At 34.9% G+C, this 20907-nt stretch overlaps 2 protein-coding genes across 3 annotated transcripts; one reads left to right on the top strand and one right to left on the bottom strand.

Annotated features, from left to right (window-relative positions):
* Positions 1-355: 355 nt before the first annotated feature.
* Positions 356-18433, bottom strand: LOC114737005 (probable inorganic phosphate transporter 1-5). 2 transcript variants are annotated; one of them, XM_028924883.1, is made up of 3 exons: positions 18364-18433; positions 1687-2209; positions 356-1563 (listed from the first exon to the last, which is right to left on the bottom strand). In XM_028924883.1, exons 2-3 carry the CDS (start codon positions 2201-2203, stop codon positions 470-472), a joined length of 1611 nt encoding a protein of 536 aa, XP_028780716.1. In that variant the 5' UTR covers positions 2204-2209; positions 18364-18433; the 3' UTR covers positions 356-469. The 2 variants fall into 2 exon arrangements, with proteins under 2 accessions (XP_028780716.1, XP_028780717.1); XM_028924884.1 differs by lacking the exon at positions 18364-18433 and having other exon boundaries at positions 356-1126; positions 1220-1563; positions 1687-2260.
* LOC114737004 (probable inorganic phosphate transporter 1-5) lies at positions 18304-20071 on the top strand. Its single transcript, XM_028924882.1, has 2 exons — positions 18304-18820; positions 18975-20071. Exons 1-2 carry the CDS (start codon positions 18304-18306, stop codon positions 20069-20071), a joined length of 1614 nt encoding a protein of 537 aa, XP_028780715.1.
* Positions 20072-20907: the final 836 nt, after the last annotated feature.

Genomic DNA, 20907 nt, shown 5'->3' with positions numbered 1-20907 from the left:
CATCTCTTAAATTTTCCAATTCTATTTGGTGAAATATTTAATCTATACATAGTTTTATGTAAAGGATTATAATTTGCCAATGATGAACTGCTATGGCCGTCCACTTTCCCAGCCTTCTTCTGGCTAGAATTTTTAAATATTTTTATTTTTAATAATAAATAATATCCGTTGACTCAATTATTATTTTAATTTCGTTTCGTATTTTTAGCATTCTTTCATCTCTTGCATAAAAAATATTAACCTTTAGAAATGCCAGTTTCTTTTCAAAAATCATTTATAATGTGTGACATGTATATGTAGCCATTCTGTAATACGAGCTAATATATATATATAGGGTTGAAAAACACTTATAAAATTTAGACAAAACTTTTAAATTATGATTAAAAATTTACTTAAACTATTCCAAACTGCGGATACACTGCAAAGAGAAAAATTTAACTGCTAATTAAATTTTGAGTTCACGTAATAATCAGACTGGATTAACAGTTCTTGAAGCCGTGGTTGCTGGATCATCACCTTCTTCTTCCTCGTTCTCCCTGCTCATCTCTTCCAACGATTTCCCCTTTGCTTCTGGAACCAAGAACGTGAACAACATCCCCACAAAGTTAATGACGGCCAGCATGATCAGAGAATTCTTCATCCCAATCCCAGGTGGGTACCCTGCATCAGTCTTCTTTGGATCTTTACTCTGTGCTGCATACAAGAACCCGAACGCGCCGACGATCGCTCCGGCCTTTCCAGCAGCCGCTGACAGCCCGTGGCAAGTCGAACGCAGCCTCGCCGGGAAGATCTCGGCTGGCACGATGAAAGTGGTGGCGTTAGGACCGAAGTTGGCGAAGAAGAAGGTCAGTGCGTACATCACAAGGAACCCAACCCTGTTCTCCTTCTTGGTCCAGTGATCGTAGGGAATTGCGAGCGCCAACATGAAGACGGTCATGAAGAAGAAACCCATCAGCTGGATGAAGAATCGTCCCAATATGTCTATGAAGGCCACCGTGAACCAGTATCCCGGCACGGTGCCGCACAGCGCGATCAGTACTTGTGCTCTTGCCACCCGGTAAACTTCATGGATGGCGTTCATTTCAGCCGCCGCAGGAAGCCATCCCACTGCCGTATAAATATCTTTCTGAAAAAGATTCGAACTGTAATATGCAATATCGAGTAAGAACCAGGTGGAGCATGTTCCGAGCAAGTGGAGGCCATGCCTGCGAGCGAATTCCTTACTGAACAAACCGAAGCTGTTGTTGCTGGCTCTTTCGAATGATTTTGTCGGCTCGTCGGCTTGGAGTTCGACTTGGAGGACCTTCGACATATCGAGAGCTGCTTGTTTTGCGTTCCTGGCCACCAGAGCGGTGTACCTAGCCGTCTCGGGCATCTTCGCTCGCGAGTAGAACGTCATGGCCGCCGGCACAGCTCCGAACATCAGAATTATGCGCCAAACGTAGTCGGCTTGCTTTGGAAGAGAAGCTGCTGCGTTCACCTTGTACGGCGGAGCCTTGTACGCGTGATCGAACGCCGTGGAGACGATCAGAGAAACAATTCCCCCGACCAAAATCCCGAACCCTGAAGAATCGTGAAGAACGTCTTCAAAATAGGCTTAATGGATTGCTATTAATCTACAGTGATTAATTGATTGTTTAGAGGAAATATTCAGACGAGTAATTCAGTGGTCAGAGTAAGACCAACCTTGCATGGCGAAGACGGCGGCAATAAACGCTCCACGAGTCTTCTTGTTGGCGTACTCCGACATGATGGTGGCGGAGAGAGGGTAGTCGCCGCCGATTCCGAAGCCGAGCCAGAATCGGAAGAAGCAGAGGGTGGAGATGACACCTTTTGGGGTGTTACCGAAAGAGAGACCGGAAGCCAGCGAGGAAATGACCATAAGGGCGAGGGTTATCCCGTACACCTTCTTCCTCCCCAGCTTGTCGCCGAGCCATCCAAAGAACACCTGACCGGCCAAGGTCCCACAGAGAGCCACGCCGTTGACGGCCATGGACACGTTCGGCGGCAAACTGCCGGGCTTGTCGGAGCCTGGATGGGTGTAGTAGATGCGTCCCAACAACTTGGTAACGTTGGCGATGCTGAAGAGATCGTAAGCATCGGTGAAGAAGCCCATGCCGGCGATGACGATGGCGGTGAAGTGGTACCATTGCGTCTTGGCCACATCGAGCGCGTTCAGCACACTCGTCTGTTCCCTCGCCATAACTACCACACTGCTACTGAATCTATCCTTAACAATCCTGACACAGTTACGAGGAGTTGTATGTGTCTCAATATAATATATATATATATATATATATATATATATATAAGTAAAGTATTACTTAAAACGCTAAGAAAAGAAGGAAGATGCCAGTGATCTTGCCGGTTGTTTCAAGCCAACTTCGGTGTGGCGGGCTTGATTTTTTAGGCCGAGACTTTGACGTAAACAGCCAGATCATGGCCACCATTTTTTCTCCAACCACCATAAGAGTTAATTCAATTTTTAATTTGATATTAAATATAAGATCCAAATCCATTTTGTTTCTCATATTTATCTTTTATTTTTTTAAGATAGTCATCGTAGTATTGCACATGTTAAAGGTCTTATCAAATGACAGTTCTAGTTCATACACATAATTAATGAGGATATTTTAAGTATTACAAAAAAACTAACTTACTAATTCTATCTTAATCTATTTAAATTAGTTAACTATTAATCAAGGAAGGGAGCTAGTATTAATTTTCCATGCGTTTGCGTCATGGATTCTCCTGTAAATCATATTTTTATATTTCTGTGGATTGACCATAATATAAAGACTACATAAAAAGAAAAACTCATTCATCTTTACAGTGTGTGAATTGAAAAGGATGCGGAGAGTGAAGTCAAGAAGAAGGTGGAAAACAGAAAAGTCAGAAGAGTTGTGCGGGAGTAGTGAGAGGGACATGAAAGTGAAAGAGAAAGGAGTAGTCAACATTATCAGCTAGCGGAGGATAGAGCAAAGTAACATACATGTATTAATTTCATTGCCCTCGTCACCTTTTAGATATTATATATATATATATATATATATATATTTTTCTGGCTACTTCCCAGGGACCTAGATGTGAAAGAGAGAGAGGGAGAGAGAGAGTACCTGGTTCATACGAGGAGAAAGAAGCTTTTTTGAGAGATGAGAGAGAGGATGGAGAGGGACAAGTTTGAAGGTGATGATGATGTGGATTTATATACAAATACATATACAAAGAAGAAAAAGAGCATATACCAAGATTATTCCTCCCAGGTTGAAATCATTTTATTAGTCAATAATAAACACCCAACGCTATGCCTCCAATTAAGCAGTTGTTCTCTTAATCTTGTTCACATGATGAATTAATCTCCAAATATATATATATATGTTGTCATCACTCTTTTTACTACTCTATTCGATTCTAAATATAAGACCTATTTTGTAATGTAAATTATACTATAAAATAGGTCTTATATTTATTACACTACAAAATGGATTTTATATTTAGGACCAGAGGGGTATTATTATTTCACCATATATATATATATATATATATATATAACCTCTGTCCATGCACAACAATTTGATGCATGCACAAACGCTCGCTATAATTTATAGTTTGTTAATAATATAGAACTTATATTTTTATATTTATACAATATATGCATATGCGTATTAAGTAAACTTGAATCCAATTTTGTTTTCGTATAAAATTAAGAAAAGAGAGACCACTTACGTAGATATTTAGCCTTATATGCTTTTGACATTCAGTTCTTCAATTTAATCATTTTTTTGGGGGTTCTTTTACACCTCATCATTAGCCTTCAAAAGCCTGGCATGACCTTCCTATATTTACTAAAATTTCTAACAAAAAAAATGTAAAAATAACAGACCTATATCTGCATCCTATGCCTTCTTATATTAAGTTAAAAGATGAAATGATTCATGGTTTTGTCTTCCCTAATTCCCAATAAAAAATCCTAATTATGTCTTTATGCTCTTTATCTTTGATAACAATCATAACATGTAGAACACACACATCCCTAAAATTCGTGGTTTTGTCTCCTCCTGAAATTTACAGAAGGTATCTTATATATATAATCTTAGTTTTGTCAAAATAAACCCATTTAAAGCAATTCAATGATTGCTTTAACTCATCTTGATTTGCAAGTCAAAACATAATTATATATTCCTACTTGCCGTCACACTATATAATAATTTTATAATGCCCCTTCTCCACGTTGCATTCACACTATATAATAATTTTATAATGCCTATTTTAAATTATATGTTTTGTTCATGCTTGCCGTCACATTTATATTTGATTACTGTTTATTATGATTGAGGCAAAGTTGTTATGTTTGGAAAATGATAGTGACAAGCTTTCGTGTAAAATCACACGTAAAAGAATTGTGATTGGAATTGTTATTGGAATTTATTTTTTAACAAAAAAAATCGTTAATTAAGATAGCACTTATAAAAAAATAATTAAGAATATACATTAGAGAGGACAAATTTAAATTTTAATATTTTTTTATTGAGTTATCGTCTCAATTTTTATATACTATTTGAATGATATCTCCTTACCAGCGACTTAATTAATTAGATATAACTACATAATGACTCATCATAATTCTAATCAACGTTATAAAGTCTATAACTTTTTTTCTTCTTAATTTACAAAGTTCGAACTTTTTACTTTATTCAAAGATATTATACATCTCAAGTGGGTCTTATAATTTCCGTGTTGTACGTAACTTTACCGGCATCCTAACTCTTAATATTGTATGTGATGTAATGTTGTTATTATTCAGGCCAAACGAAAATGTTGTTATTAGAAAAATATAATAACGTGTGAAAGATGTGTTGAGTTATTTGAACAATAAACTTGGCAAAATACCCAATTATTCCTTATTGTTCCGCCTAATTTGAAAAGAAGGAATAACATAATATAGCATGTTCTATGAATAGTAAATTCGCATATGAAAAGTACACAACAATAATAACAAAGTTTTTATCTCACTAGGTGAAGTCAGTTATAGGCTTGTTTGGAACAGCTTATAAGTAGTTTTTCAATCGTGATTTACAGAATACAAGGTAAGTATATGAGAGAAGTTTTATCTCGATTTAAATAAAATGTGTTTATAAAAGATTTTTACCGCTATCCCAAACAGGCCCTATATAGATCTGAAAAGTACACAATGAATTTATATATATCAATTTGACTATATCCATCAACATGGCAATTATCACTAAAATTAACTTGAATATATGGAAGCTTAATTCTGTCGTCCGATGTATTTTGATTATTAACAATGAAGATTCTTGTGGCTTTCGTGCATGTATCAATTATTGTCTTTAATTACTGGACATTAATTAAGTAATTATATACAGAAAATAGTCATTATCAACTAAACTAAGACTAAAATAATCATCCATATTTGACTGTTGCTTGCTTCCTTAATGGCTACATCATACTTGCGTGCCATTCATATTATAAAGAATTTTTAAAAAGGAGCCAAGCTTTTCTAAAGTTTGACATTTTTTATGCTAGAGTATACATAAAGAATGCCAACAATAGTAAACGAAATTATAGGTCGTGGAGTTAAAAGTGTTCAAAAATAATAATTGAAAGTGGGCGATTTGTAAATACCTCTATAAGAGTTTTCTGAGCTTGGAGGTATGTCCTGACCCTGGTGAGCTCCCGGCTCAACTCACCTAAAGTTTTCCTTTCACCAAAAAAAAAACATAAAAAATTTTAAAATTTTTATCCAGAATCGCTGAATTTATTTTTCTTTTAAAATTACAGCTTTGTTATTAAAAACTCTTCCTTACTAAAATTAACCGATTAAAATAAGGGAGTGGTTCGCTAATAGGTTAGAAGATAAACGCTAACGACAGACAATTTTGTTTTGCATGAACTGTGAAACGCGTAGATCAACTCCGCGTAGAATTTGAGACGTAAGTGTTAAGTTGAACAAAGACCTAAATGTATATATCACTATCGAAGAGTATAATAATACCGTGCTTGATATAAATCAGTGAGGTTAATTCCTCCTGTCTTTTTCATAGTTTATATTATTACTCTCACACTCTTTTATTCTCCTTAATTAGTCATTGTCCAAGGCATTGCGTCTTTTTCACAAAGTGTGAAAACTAGCTATTTTGGGACAAAAATAAATAAAATAGAGAAATAATATACTGCAAAATGATTTTATAAATGAAAATATCTTCTATATCATCAAATTGAAAATAAAAAAAAACAAAATGTATATAGCACGGGTGGTGCACATTCCATATATCAATTTGACTATATCCATCGACGTGGCAATGATCACCAAAATTAAGTTGAATATATGGAAGCTTAATTCAGTGGTCCAATGTATTTTGCTTATTAACAATGAAGATTCTTGCGTCTTTCGTGGATGTATCAATTATTGTCTTTGATTACTGGACATTAAGTAATTATATAAAGACAATAGTCATTATCAACTAAACTAAGACTAAAATAACCATCCATATCTGAGTTTTGCTTGCTCCCTTAATAGCCACATACATACATGCATGCCATTCATATTATAAACCATTTTTAAAAATGAGCCAAGCATTTCTAAAGTTTGACATTTCTTATACGAGAGTATACATAAAGAAGGCCAACAATAGTGAACGAAATTATAGGTAGTGAAGTTAAAATAGTATTAAAAAATAATAATTGAAAGTGTACGATTTGTAAGTACCTCTATAAGCGCTTTCTAAGCCTAAAGGCATGCCCTGACTCTGGTGAGCTCCCAAGGCTCAACTCATCTAAACTTTTCCTTTCATAAAAAAAAATTAAAAATTTTAAAAATTTTATCCAGAATCGCTGAATTTATTTTTCTTTTAAAATTACGGCTTTGTTATTAAAACTCTTGCTTACTAAAATTAACCGATTAAAATAAAGGGAGTGGATTCGCCAATAGGTTAGAAGATAGACGCTAACGACAGACAGTTTTGTTTTGTATGAACCATGAAACGCGCAGATCAACTCCGCGTTGAATTTGAGACGCAAGTGTTAAGTTGAACAAAACAGAGAACTAAATATATATCACTATCTCATACTACCTTCAGTCCTAAATATAAAAGTTAGTTGACTAATTTAAATAGATTAAGAATATAAGTTAAATTTATTATTTGTAATAAATGTGTTATTTTTTTCTAAAAAATCCTTACTAATCAAGTTTATTGATTAGAACTATCATTATTAGAAGATTATCTTAAAAAAATTAAATATGAGAGATAAAGTAAATTGAAGTTTTATATTTAGAACTAAAATAAAAGTTAAACAAAATTTTATATTAGGGACCGAAAGTAGTATAATAATACTGTGTTTGATATGCATCCCTCAGTAATAATTTTTTTACTTATATATTCCAGCACACTCCCTCTATATAATACTGTTAATTATTGATGAGAGAATCGTACAGTTGAAGTTATTATTGGTATTATAGAGCTCAGCTCAGAACCCTGACATTTCTATCATGTTACCTCTAGTCTTTAATATAAAAGTTGGATAACTAATTTAGAAATATCAAATTTTTTGGTGGGGGAAGATTTAATTATTTTCTTCTCCATGAATAATATGCAAAGAACCAGTAGGGTTGTTCACGGGACGGATCGGGACCGGGATAGGCCCGTCCCGGTTCTATCCTGATGAACAGTAACGGGACTCGTCCCGGTGTTGTCCCGGTCCCGGTCGGGACGGAACGGATCCGGGATGTCCCAAATTTTTTTTTTAAATTTTTTAATAAAATCTGATTTTTTTAATTATATTTGTTTGGGCTTAGACCTTATAAAAACATCTTTTTATTTTCTTTTTTATTTGTTTGGGCACTCTTAAACAAAAGCCCAAAATATTACATATAATAGTCATTAAAAACTCTAAATAAAAGCTTTTAACACAATAAAAACTTATTAAAAATTCTAATAATCAATAATCTCAAATCATTAACAAATATAAAAACTCTAAATAAATATATCCATAGTTCCATACAATAGTCTTAAATCTTAAAATAAAAAATAAAAAATGATATTATATAAATAGGATAAAAAATTAAAAAAAAGGGAATCGGGATGGGACCAGGACAGGACGACCCTGTCCCGTGTCCCGTCCCAGTCCCATTCTTGTCCCGTCCCGAAAAATTTCGGAATGGGTCCATCCCGTCCTAATAAGACCAGGACTGGGACGGGTCGGCCTTGAACACCCCTAGGAACTACTAAGCAATCCGTTAGGTTAATTCCTTTTGTTTCTTTTTTTTATTTGTAGTTTATATTACTCTCACACTCTTTAAAAATAATAATTATTTTTAAATAACTAATTAAACATACAAAATTTTAAAAATTTTATCCAGAATCGCTAGATTTATTTTTCTTTTAAAATTACGGCTTTGTTATTAAAACTCTTGCTTACTAATATTAACCGATTAAAATAAAGGGAGTGGATTCGCCAATAGGTTAGAAGATAAACGCTAACGACAGACAATTTTGTTTTGCATGAACTATGAAACGCGTAGATCAACTCCGCATAGAATTTGAGACGTAAGTGTTAAGTTGAACAAAGACCTAAATGTATATATCACTATCGAAGAGTATAATAATACCGTGCTTGATATAAATCAGTGAGGTTAATTCCTCCTGTCTTTTTCATAGTTTATATTATTACTCTCACACTCTTTTATTCTCCTTAATTAGTCATTGTCCAAGGCATTGCGTCTTTTTCACAAAGTGTGAAAAACTAGCTATTTTGGGACAAAAAATAAATAAAATAGAGAAATAATATACTGCAAAATGATTTTATAAATGAAAATATCTTCTATATCATCAAATTGAAAATAAAAAAAAACAAAATGTATATAGCACGGGTGGTGCACATTCCATATATCAATTTGACTCTATCCATCGACGTGGCAATGACCACCAAAATTAAGCTGAATATATGGAAGCTTCATTCAGTGGTCCAATGTATTTTGCTTATTAACAATGAAGATTCTTGCGTCTTTCGTGCATGTATCAGTTATTGTCTTTGATTACTGGACATTAATTAAGTAATTATGTAAAGACAATAGTCATTATCAACTAAACTAAGACTAAAATAACCATCCATATTTGAGTTTTGCTTGCTCCCTTAATGGCCACATACATACATGCATGCCATTCATATTATAAACAATTTTTAAAAATGAGCCAAGCATTTCTAAAGTTTGACATTTCTTATACGAGAGTATACATAAAGAATGCCAACAATAGTGAACGAAATTATAGGTAATGAAGTTAAAATAGCATTAAAAAATAATAATTGAAAGTGGGTGATCTGTAAGTACCTTTATAAGTTCTTTCTAAGCCTGCAGGCATGCCCTGGTCCTGGTAAGCTCTCAGAGCTCAATTCACCTAAACTTTTCCTTTCATAAAAAAAATAAAAAATTTTAAAAATTTTATCCAGAATCGCTGGATTTATTTTTCTTTCAAATTACGGCTTTGTTATTAAAACTCTTGCTTACTAAAATTAACCGATTAAAATAAAGGGAGTGGATTCGCTAATAGGTTCGAAGATAGACGCTAACGACAGACAGTTTTGTTTTGTATGAACCATGAAACGCGCAGATCAACTCCGCGTTGAATTTGAGACGCAGGTGTTAAGTTGAACAAAACAGAGAGCTAAATATATATCACTATCTCATACTACCTCCGGTCCTAAATATAAAAATTAGTTAACTAATTTAAATAGATTAATAATATAAGTTAAGTTAGTTATTTGTAATAAATGTGTGATTTTTTTAAAAAATTCTTACTAATCAAGCTTATCAGTTAGAACTATCATTATTAGAATTATTATCTTAAGGAAAAAATAAATATGAGAAATAAAGTAAATTGAAATCTTATATTTAGAACTAAAATAAAAGTCAAACAAAATTTTATATTAGAGACCAAAAGTAGTATAATAATTCTGTGCTTGATATGCATCCCTCAGTAATAATTTTTTTATTTATATATTTCAGCACACTCCCTCTATATAATACCGTTAATTATTGATGAGAGAATCGTACAGTTGAAGTTATTATTGGTATTATAGAGCTCAGCTCAGAACCTTGACATTTCTATCATGTTACCTCTAGTATTTAATATAAAAGCTGAATAACTAATTTAGAAATATCAAATTTTTCGGTGGGGAAGATTTAATTATTTTCTTCTCCATGAATAATATCCAAGGAACCAATAGGGCTGTTCACAGGACAGATCGGGACCGAGACAGGTCCGTCCCGGTTCCGTCCTGATGAACAGTAACGGGACAGAAAATCTGTCCCGTGTCCCGACCCGTCCTGGTGTTGTCTCGGTCCCAGTCGGGACGGAATGGGACGGATCCGAGACGTCCCGAACTTTTTTTAAAAATTTTTTTTAAATAAAATCTGATTTTTTTAAAATTATATTTGTTTGGGTTTAGACCTTATAAAAACATCTTTTTATTTTTTTTTATTTGTTTGGGCACTCTTAAACAAAAACCCAAAATATTACATATAATAGTCATTAAAAACTCTAAACAAAAGCTTTTAACACAATAAAAACTCACTAAAAATTCTAATCATCAATAATCTCAAATCATCAATAAATATAAAAACTCTAAATAAATATATCCATAGTGTTGGAAATTGTGCCCTAGGGGCCAATCATTGTGTTTTGAACATTGTTAATTTATGAATTTATTAATTACGTTATCATATTATTTGCATGTTTACTATGATGACTATCCTTGGATAACTCATGGTTTATCCTAAATATCCCTGGTCGGTCATCTATGTGGGAGCAGAGATGAAATAAGACCAGTATGACTTTAAAGATATATAGAGATATAAATTAAAGTCATAGGCACATGTAAGAGTACAAGGTGTTGGACCGACCCGCTATGAGAGAGCTGCATGGGTTAAGTCATAAGCTTATCTCATATATAAACCATGTCACTGTGCCCTTTGACCTGAGATCATCATGGATTCCTACATGAGAAACGCTTAGCTTTGACCTAGTCAAAAGTCACTTTTGACCGAGTGATCATAAAGACTATGTTCAGGCTTAGTGGTTTTTCATGCAGAGGAATGTGAATGGTCAAGATGGAATTTGTCCCTCACATTCGTAGAGAGATATTACTGGGCCCCTCGATGAGTGAGTCTGAGAAATGTATGGCCATACTATAATGGAAAGGTAGTTCCGTTTCTATACTCAGACTACTCAGGGATCGAGAAAGTAACGGTCATGAATAGGAAGATGACATTCTCCATGCCTCATCCATGACCAAAATGTCGTGTGACAAAAGGGACGCGATATGGTTCTATGAAAGGTTACATCGTTTAACGATCCTCATATGATTTGGGTAGTCGTGATGTCTTGCTAGAAACCGCTTACGACTTGTGAGTCATTATAGTTAATGACCCACTGCCAACTTCATATGGGCCTACAGGATCGCACACAAAATAGCCCAACACGAGTTATGATGTCTAATTTCATTGAATCTGAGATATGTCCAGATTCAATGAATAATATAGGGTGGACGTGTATATATATAAATTCGTATATATATATTATATAAATATAAGAGATAATTGTTAGATTTAATTTATAAGGATAAATTAAATCTATATAAATTAATTCCGTCATATCTTTATTTTGAATTAAATAAATAGGTGAATTAAATCTGTGAGACGGATTTAATGTAAACCATATTTATTTAATTGTTCTCTTATCTGATTAGGCAATATTTGATATTGTATTAATTTCAGAATTAATTTAGGATTAATTTTGAAATTAAATATCATTCATTAAACCTATAGCATCCTATATATTTGATATGAGGAGCTAGGGTTTTAAAGCGTGAGAGTACCAGCAGATAAGAGACAGCCTAAGAGAGATAAGAGTGGACGGATTCTCTGAAAACCCTAGACGGACAAAAGGGCGCTAGCACGCCGTTTGTGACTAGAGAGCTATTCGTGTGGATACCGGTAGAGGAAGCCGACCGGAGTTGTCGACTTCGAACGATAAAGGAGGCGAGCAGAGGCATCCTGAATGGCGGAATCACCGAGCCACCTGGAAATCGAACACCGAAGGTAATGCTTCTTACTACCTGACTTAAACGCGATTGGTAGATCCGGGTAAGGGGTTGAAAGTTTTAAAATTTTAAGTTGATTTCCGTTGCGCGTCATCTTTCAATTCCCTTCACATAGTTCCATACAATAGTCTCAAATCTTAAAAAAAATGATATTATATAAATAGGATAAAAAATAAAAAAAATAAAAAAAGAGAATCGGGATGGGACGGACCCGTCCTGTGTCCCGTCCCGTCCCGGTCCCTTTTTTATCCTGTTCCAAAAATTTTTGGGATGAGTCCATCCTGTCCTAATAAGACCGGGACCGAGACGGGTCGGCCTTGAACACTCCTAGAAATCATTGAGCAATCCGTTAGGTTAATTCCTTTTGTTTCCTTTTTTTTTGTAGTTTATATTACTCTCACACTCTTTAAAAATAATAATTATTTTTAAATAACTAATTAAACATAAAAAAATTTTAAAATTTTATCCAGAATCGCTGGGTTTATTTTTCTTTTAAAATTACGGCTTTGTTATTAAAACTCTTGCTTACTAAAATTAACCGATTAAAATAAAGGGAGTGGATTCGCTAATAGGTTAGAAGATAAACGCTAACGACAGACAGTTTTGTCTTGTATGAACTATGAAACGCGTAGATCAACTCCGCGTGGAATTTGAGACATAAGTGTTATGTTGAACAAAGACCTAAATGTATATATCACTATCGAAGAGTATAATAATACCGTGCTTGATATAAATCAGTTAGGTTAATTCTGCTGTCTTTTTTATAGTTTATATTATTACTCTCACACTCTTTTATTCTCCTTAATTAGTCATTGTCCAAGGCATTGCGTCTTTTTCACAAAGTGTGAAAAACTAGCTATTTTGAGACAAAAAATAAATAAAATAGAGAAATAATATACTGCAAAATAATTTTATAAATGAAAGTATCTTCTATATCATCAAATTGAAAATAAAAAAAAACAAAATGTATATAGCACGGGTGGTGCATATTCCATATATCAATTTGACTCTATCCATCGACGTGGCAATGACCACCAAAATTAAGTTGAATATATGGAAGCTTAATTCAGTGGTCCAATGTATTTTGCTTATTAACAATGAAGATTCTTGCGTCTTTCGTGCATGTATCAGTTATTGTCTTTGATTACCGGACATTAATTAAGTAATTATGTAAAGACAATAGTCATTATCAACTAAACTAAGACTAAAATAACCATCCATATTTGAGTTTTGCTTGCTCCCTTAATGGCCACATACATACATGCATGCCATTCATATTATAAACAATTTTTAAAAATGAGCCAAGCATTTCTAAAGTTTGACATTTCTTATACGAGAGTATACATAAAGAATGCCAACAATAGTGAACGAAATTATAGGTAGTGAAGTTAAAATAGCATTAAAAAATAATAATTGAAAGTGGGTGATCTGTAAGTACCTTTATAAGTGCTTTCTAAGCCTGCAGGCATGCCCTGGTCCTAGTAAGCTCTCAGAGCTCAATTCACCTAAACTTTTCCTTTCATAAAAAAAATAAAAAATTTTAAAAATTTTATCCAGAATCGCTGGATTTATTTTTCTTTCAAAATTACGGCTTTGTTATTAAAACTCTTGCTTACTAAAATTAACCGATTAAAATAAAGGGAGTGGATTCGCTAATAGGTTCGAAGATAGACGCTAACGACAGACAGTTTTGTTTTGTATGAACCATGAAACGCGCAGATCAACTCCGCGTTGAATTTGAGACGCAGGTGTTAAGTTGAACAAAACAGAGAGCTAAATATATATCACTATCTCATACTACCTCTGGTCTTAAATATAAGAGTTAGTTGACTAATTTAAATATATTAAGAATATAAGTTAAATTAGTTATTTGTAATAAATGTGTTATTTTTTCTAAAAAATCCTTACTAATTAAGTTTATTGGTTAGAACTATCATTATTAGAAGGATTATCTTAAAGAAAAAAATAAATATGAGAGATAAAGTAAATTGAAGTCTTATCTTTAGAACTAAAATAAAAGTCAAACGAAATTTTATATTAGGGACCGAAGGTAGTATAATAATATTGTGCTTGATATGCATCCCTCAGTAATAATTTTTTTATTTATATATTTCAGCACACTCCCTCTATATAATACTGTTAATTATTGATGAGAGAATCGTACAATTGAAGTTATTATTGGTATAATAGAGCTCAGCTCAGAACCCTAACATTTCTATTATGCTACTTCTAGTCCTTAATATAAAAGCTGGATAACTAATTTAGAAATATCAAATTTTTTGGTGGGGAAGATTTAATTATTTTCTTCACCATGAATAATATGCAAGGAACCACTAAGCAATCTGTTAGGTTAATTCCTTTTTTTTTTGTAGTTTATATTACCCTTACACTCTTTAAAAATAATAATTATTTTTAAATAACTAATTAAACATACAAAATTTTAAAAATTTTATCCAGAATCGCTGAATTTATTTTTCTTTTAAAATTACAGCTTTGTTATTAAAATCTTGCTTACTAAAATTAACCGATTAAAATAAAGGGAGTGGATTCGCTAATAGGTTAGAAGATAAACGCTAACGACAGACAGTTTTGTTTTGTATGAACTATGAAACGCGTAGATCAACTCCGCGTCGAATTTGAGACGTAAGTGTTTTGTTGAACAAAGACCTAAATGTATATATCACCATCTAAGAGTATAATAATACCGTGCTTGATATATATCCCTCAGTAATAATTTTTTTATTTATACATTTCAGCACAGTCTCTCTATATAATATTATTACTCCAGTCTTTAATATAAGAGTTAGTTTAACTTTCAATTTGGTCATAAATATAAGGCTCCAATCTACCTTGTCTCTCATATATATTCATCTATTTTTTCAAAGTAATCCTTATAGACTATATCAGTTGCACATGTTAAAGGTTTAATTAAATAGTAGTTTTGTTTTTGTGTGACCAGAGATACAAAAAGACAACACTCAAGACACTAACTTCTACTACTACCAAAGGTTTCTAAACCAATGAGATCATCACGTAACAGCTTTTGAAGCTCATCCGGGGGGACCTGCCATTAGCGTTTTTCTCCAACTTGTTCCAATCCTATAGTAGCCATTTTGTCCGCACATTGATTGCCCTCTCTGTACACATGGCTGAATTGTACTTGCCAATCAAACCGTAACATCTCACGGATTCTTGCAAACGTGTAGCAGTTTCCTTCAATATTTCTTCTGTACTTGATAGATTCAACAATTAACTTTGCATCAATCTCTCAAATGGTAATTTTAGACAGTACTACCTTCCGTTCTTAATATAAAATCATATTTGACTTTTATTTTGGTCCTAAATATAAAATCCTAATTCACTTTGTCTTTTATATTTATACATTTTTTTTCAAATTAGCCCTTCTAATAATAAGAGTTCTAGTCAATACACTTGATTTGTAAGGATATTTTAGAAAAAGACAACACCTATTTAAGACAAATAACTAACTCAACTTACTTCCTTAATCTCCTCAAATTAGTCAACTGGCTCTTATAATTAGAACAGGAGGTAGTCTATGATTAGCAAGGGTATTCTAGAAAAGACAACACCTAATTGTTACAAATAACTAATTTAACAAACTTCTTTAATATGTTCAAATTAGTGAACTAGCTCAGTAATAATTCTTTTATCTATATATTTCAGCACACTCTCTCTTTATAATATTATTAATTATCGATGAGAGGATCGTACAGTTATAGTTATTATTGGTAGGGACTTGGCATAGTAGAGCTCAGGCCTCCGGTCCCTAACATTTCCATTTTATCACCACCAGTTTTTAATATAAGGGTTGAAGAATTAATTTAGGAATATAAAATTTTTAAGTGGGGAAGATTTAATTATTTTCTTCTCCGTGAATAATATGCAAGGAACCCCCAAGCAATCTGTTAGGTTAATTCCTTTTGTCTTGTTTTTTTTTTTTCTTTTTATAGTTATATTACTTTCACACTATTTTATTCTCCTTAGACATTGCGTCTTTTTCACAAGGTGTGAATAACTAGTTTGGGAGAAAATAAATAAATAAAATAGAGAAACAATATACTGAAAAATAATTAGGAGATAATAACTCACATCCTAAACTATTAACAGCTGCTTATAAATTCATCAAATCCCATCCATGTCTAGATTTTCTTCATAGAAGTAGCAAGCCTAATGCACGATAGCCCATTTATTTTCACAATCATGATGCCCAATGATTTTTGCAATCAAGGCCACTCATAAAGCCCATTTTATTTTCGCACTCAAGGCCTCTCATTCACCATGCTCTAAAGACTGCTCTAAACACCAATTAGAAGAACATACTAACGAGGATTGAGCCTAGCAAAAATGATCAGTCTCTTATGACATAATGAACTATGGTTAAAATTTTTACTGGGAGAAATGCCTGTATTTGGTACTTGACAGTGCATTTAATAGAATTGTATCAAATAACCATGAAAAAAAAAGTGACAACATAAAATAGAATGTTCTGCTGCAGTTTTCATTAAGAATAAATTTGCAGAGAGGTGGAAAAAAATAGAGACAAACAAACAGAAGAGAAGGAGAAAGGAAGAAATAAAGATAGATGTACTGGGGGATTAAACATTTCAATACTTATTATTAGGACTAGATAATAACATGAAAGGGCATTGCTTTCCTTCTCCTCATCAAAGCTATGGACCAATGACTGGAAATTACATAGTAATCTACTATCTTTGTGCCATTGACCCAGATCAGTTATGAGATCATAACTCATACTAAACTATTACCAACTGCTTTGCTTATCAGAGCCTTGAATAACCAATAAGGTTGGATCTGGTGGAAAGAACGGGACTATTCCTGTAAGGTTTGAATTGCCATTAGAAGTGTCCATATTTAATATCTGATAATATCTTAAATAGAATTGTCTACAATAAAAAGATATATACAAAGCATAAAAAAAAAAAAAAGAGCCTTGAGTAAATTCATGAAATCCAATGGCTAGGGGTTTACTTCATGGAACTAGCAAAGCCTAAATGCCTAATGCACGCCAGCCCAATCATTTTCACAATCATCAAGCCCCAGTTATTTTCGAAATCAAGGTGCCGCTCATTAAGCCCAATTATTTTCCCAATCAATGCCTCTCATTCACCATGCTCTAAACACTGCTCACACCATTAGTTAGAAGCATACATCAACGAAGATTCGATATGATAAAAAGGGTTAGTCTCTCATAATATAGTAAAATTCTCCCTTGAGAGAGATGTTTTTTTTTTTTGAGTGAAAACCCTTGAGAGAAATATGTTCATATTTCATGCTCGACAGCATCTCTAATACGAGTGTATCTATGAAAAGAAGAAATAATGTACCAAAAAAAAACGAAAAATAAGAAGAATACTTATGCTGATTCAATTGTAATTTGCTTACAATTTGACGTCTCTCTCCCCCAACCCTTTTCTCAGGACGTTATGCGGCAGTTTCCATTAAGCATAAATTTGCCCCGGGGGGGGGGGAACAGGAGAGGAGAAGAAAGGAAAAATAGAGATGATGTAGGAGTCGTCGGTGATTAAACATTTCAATACTTACTCTTGGGGTGATAAGGACTTCTTAATAATCAATGGCTTCTCGTGGCCATAGTCAACATATGCATCGCGGAATCTTCAAATTCAAATCTAACTGCACTATTTTTGTCCTCATCGTCAAAGCCCTCTTCCCAATATTCTTCTCTGCGAACCCATAATAACTGAACAATATGAAGTAAAATTTGACTTCAACATGGCAACATAATCCAATGCCTCATGTTGAGCAACCCAGGAAGATTTGATTACCTTTTGAACAAATTCTGGATAGTTGACAGGATTTCGATCATTGTAGTTGAATCTGATCTGAGTATTGATCACTGGAAATATATATACATATACATATATATATATGTGTGCGCTATGTATTAATGAATCTGCTCTCCACCATTTTAGCTCTTCGAAGCTTCAGATTCACTCAACCCATGCAAGTGGGCTTTAAACAAACAGCAAGATCAATGGCATCTTCTTTCTTTTTCTTCGCTTTGATTTTTAAATAATATACATTTGTCGCTTTATACACACACACGCACACACATGTAATATATTAAGACATAACTCTTCGTGGCTGTCTTAGGATTCTTGAGGATTCAGTAGAAGCGTCGTGGTTATGGCGAGGGAACAGGCGAGTGTGCTGAACGCGCTCGATGTGGCCAAGACGCAATGGTACCACTTCACCGCCATCGTCATCGCTGGCATGGGCTTCTTCACCGACGCTTACGATCTCTTCAGCATCGCCAACGTTACCAAGTTGTTGGGACGTCTCTACTACACCCAACCAGGCTCCGACAAGCCGGGGAGTTTGCCGCCGGACGTGTCCATGGCCGTCAACGGCGTGGCTCTCTTCGGGACATTAGCCGGTCAGGTGTTCTTTGGCTGGCTCGGCGACAAGCTGGGGAGAAAGAGAGTCTACGGGATGACCCTCGCGCTAATGGTCATTGCGTCGCTGGCTTCTGGCCTGTCTTTTGGAGACACCCCAAAAGGCGTCATCTCCACTCTCTGCTTCTTCCGATTCTGGCTAGGCTTCGGAATCGGCGGCGACTACCCTCTCTCCGCCACCATCATGTCGGAGTACGCCAACAAGAAAACTCGTGGAGCTTTTATTGCCGCCGTGTTCGCCATGCAAGGTTGCTTTTACTTTGGCCACTGAATAATTAGTAACCTTAATTTGCCCTAAGCATGGTTAATTACTCTAGATAGTAATCCATTAAACTTGCACCGTACAATATACGTGTGGCATGTTTTAAAGCGTTTTCAAAAATTTTATTTATGATTCTTCAGGGTTCGGAATTACGGTCGGAGGAATGGTTGCTCTGATCGTCTCCACGGCATTCGATCACGCGTATAAGGCTCCGCCGTACAATGTGGACGCGGCAGCTTCTCTTCCGCCGCAAGCCGACTACGTGTGGCGCATAATTCTGATGTTCGGAGCAGTGCCGGCGGCGATGACGTTCTACTCACGAGCGAAGATGCCGGAGACGGCGAGGTACACCGCTCTAGTGGCCAAGAATGCAAAACAAGCAGCTGTCGATATGTCCAAGGTGCTCCAAGTCGAACTCGAAGTCGACGAGCAACCAAAATCATGCGAAAGAGCCAGCAACAGCTTCGGTTTGTTCAGTAAAGAATTTGCTCGCAGACATGGCCTTCACTTGCTCGGAACATGCGCCACCTGGTTCTTACTGGACGTCGCATACTTCAGCTCGAACCTTTTCCAGAAAGATATTTATACGGCAGTTGGATGGCTCCCTCCGGCGGCTGAAATGAACGCCATTCATGAAGTTTACGCGGTCGCAACAGCACAAGTACTGATCGCACTGTGCGGCACCGTGCCGGGATACTGGTTCACGGTGGCCCTCATAGACACGTTGGGACGATTCTTCATCCAGCTGATGGGTTTCTTCTTCATGGCGGTCTTCATGTTGGCTCTCGCAATCCCTTACGACCACTGGACCAAGAAGGAGAACAGAATCGGGTTCCTTGTGATGTACGCACTGACCTTCTTCTTCGCCAACTTCGGTCCAAACGCCACCACTTTCATCGTGCCGGCCGAGATCTTCCCAGCGAGGCTGCGGTCGACTTGCCACGGGCTTTCAGCTGCTGCCGGAAAGGTGGGAGCGATCATCGGGATGTTGGGGTTCTTGTACGCTGCACAGAGTAAAGATCCGGAGAAGACAGATGCAGGGTATCCACCCGGGATTGGGATGAAGAATGCTCTGGCGATGCTGGGTGTGAGTAACTTTGTGGGGATGTTGTTCACGTTGTTGGTTCCAGAAGCTAAGGGGAAATCGTTGGAAGAGATGAGCAGAGAGAATGAGGAAGAAGAAGGCGACGAGACGGCTAAAACCTCGGCTTCAAGAACTACTATTAATCCAGTCTGATGTTGTGAATTAAATCAGCGATAATAAAATGTTTAATTTTCTACGTGAATCGGGTTTAGTGAAAGTGATGATGTGGTGTGCCTGCAAGTATATCATCAGCTCAGATGTGTTTCCGAAAAATGCATGATTTTAAGGATGATGATTCGAGTTTCATCGATCTGGGGCATGACCAGACCACAGCTGAATCAAGAAACTTAATATTTGACCATAATTAACAACAATTTTTTTTCAAGTAATAAGTTAAGGGGGGCAAAAAAAAAAAAAACAACAAAGAGAAAGGAAATCCAATCTTTATTACTCCTCCATTTTCATATATAGCATACAAATAATCGCATCATGTTAATAAAAATGTTAGCTAAAAGTAATTAAAATTAATAAATACATTAAAATTAGTTTTTTTTTAAAGTAACATTACCTATGGAGGGGAAGCGTGAGAGAAGTAATGGGTAGGAAAATTGTGATAATTAATATAGTAATAAAATGAATAATTACGAAGAGCACAAATATAAAATGTTGGTTAAAATTTGAAACATCCTTTTAAGTGTATCTTGTAAATAGGATCAAATGCGTACTAAAATTTGTAGTTGTATGTACGTTTTTGTGCGTGGTAAGTGTATCCCATGTGTATGTGTGTGCATATATATGATCATGCGGAGTAAACAAGCGTCTCACTGCACTTAAATTCAAGATCACATTGTACCTGAAAATTAATTTTTAATATTATGGAGGGACTCAAAAAAGCCATTAATTGGCATTACAGTATTACACAGGATCCAACCAGTTGAATTATAATTCATCGTGAACATCTCACATTCAAAATCTGATAGGAAGTAAAG

The sequence above is a fragment of the Neltuma alba genome, unplaced genomic scaffold, assembly GCF_004799145.2.
Source record: "Neltuma alba isolate B1F8T4 unplaced genomic scaffold, ASM479914v2 tig00013398_pilon, whole genome shotgun sequence".
In the NCBI taxonomy this organism is placed as follows: domain Eukaryota; kingdom Viridiplantae; phylum Streptophyta; class Magnoliopsida; order Fabales; family Fabaceae; genus Neltuma; species Neltuma alba.
The sequence above is the reverse complement of the archived record's forward strand: the minus strand, read 5'-3'. Positions and strand labels throughout refer to the sequence as shown.

Bases quoted from the DNA above. Each gene is read 5' to 3' on its own strand.
- LOC114737005 (XM_028924883.1), bottom strand. From the start codon at position 2,203: ATGGCGAGGGAACAGACGAGTGTGCTGAACGCGCTCGATGTGGCCAAG. The intron at 1,564-1,686 runs GTTGGTCTTACT...ACGATTCTTCAG, and splicing joins CGCCGTCTTCGCCATGCAAG to GGTTCGGGATTTTGGTCGGG.
- LOC114737004 (XM_028924882.1), top strand. From the start codon at position 18,304: ATGGCGAGGGAACAGGCGAGTGTGCTGAACGCGCTCGATGTGGCCAAG. The intron at 18,821-18,974 runs GTTGCTTTTACT...ATGATTCTTCAG, and splicing joins CGCCGTGTTCGCCATGCAAG to GGTTCGGAATTACGGTCGGA.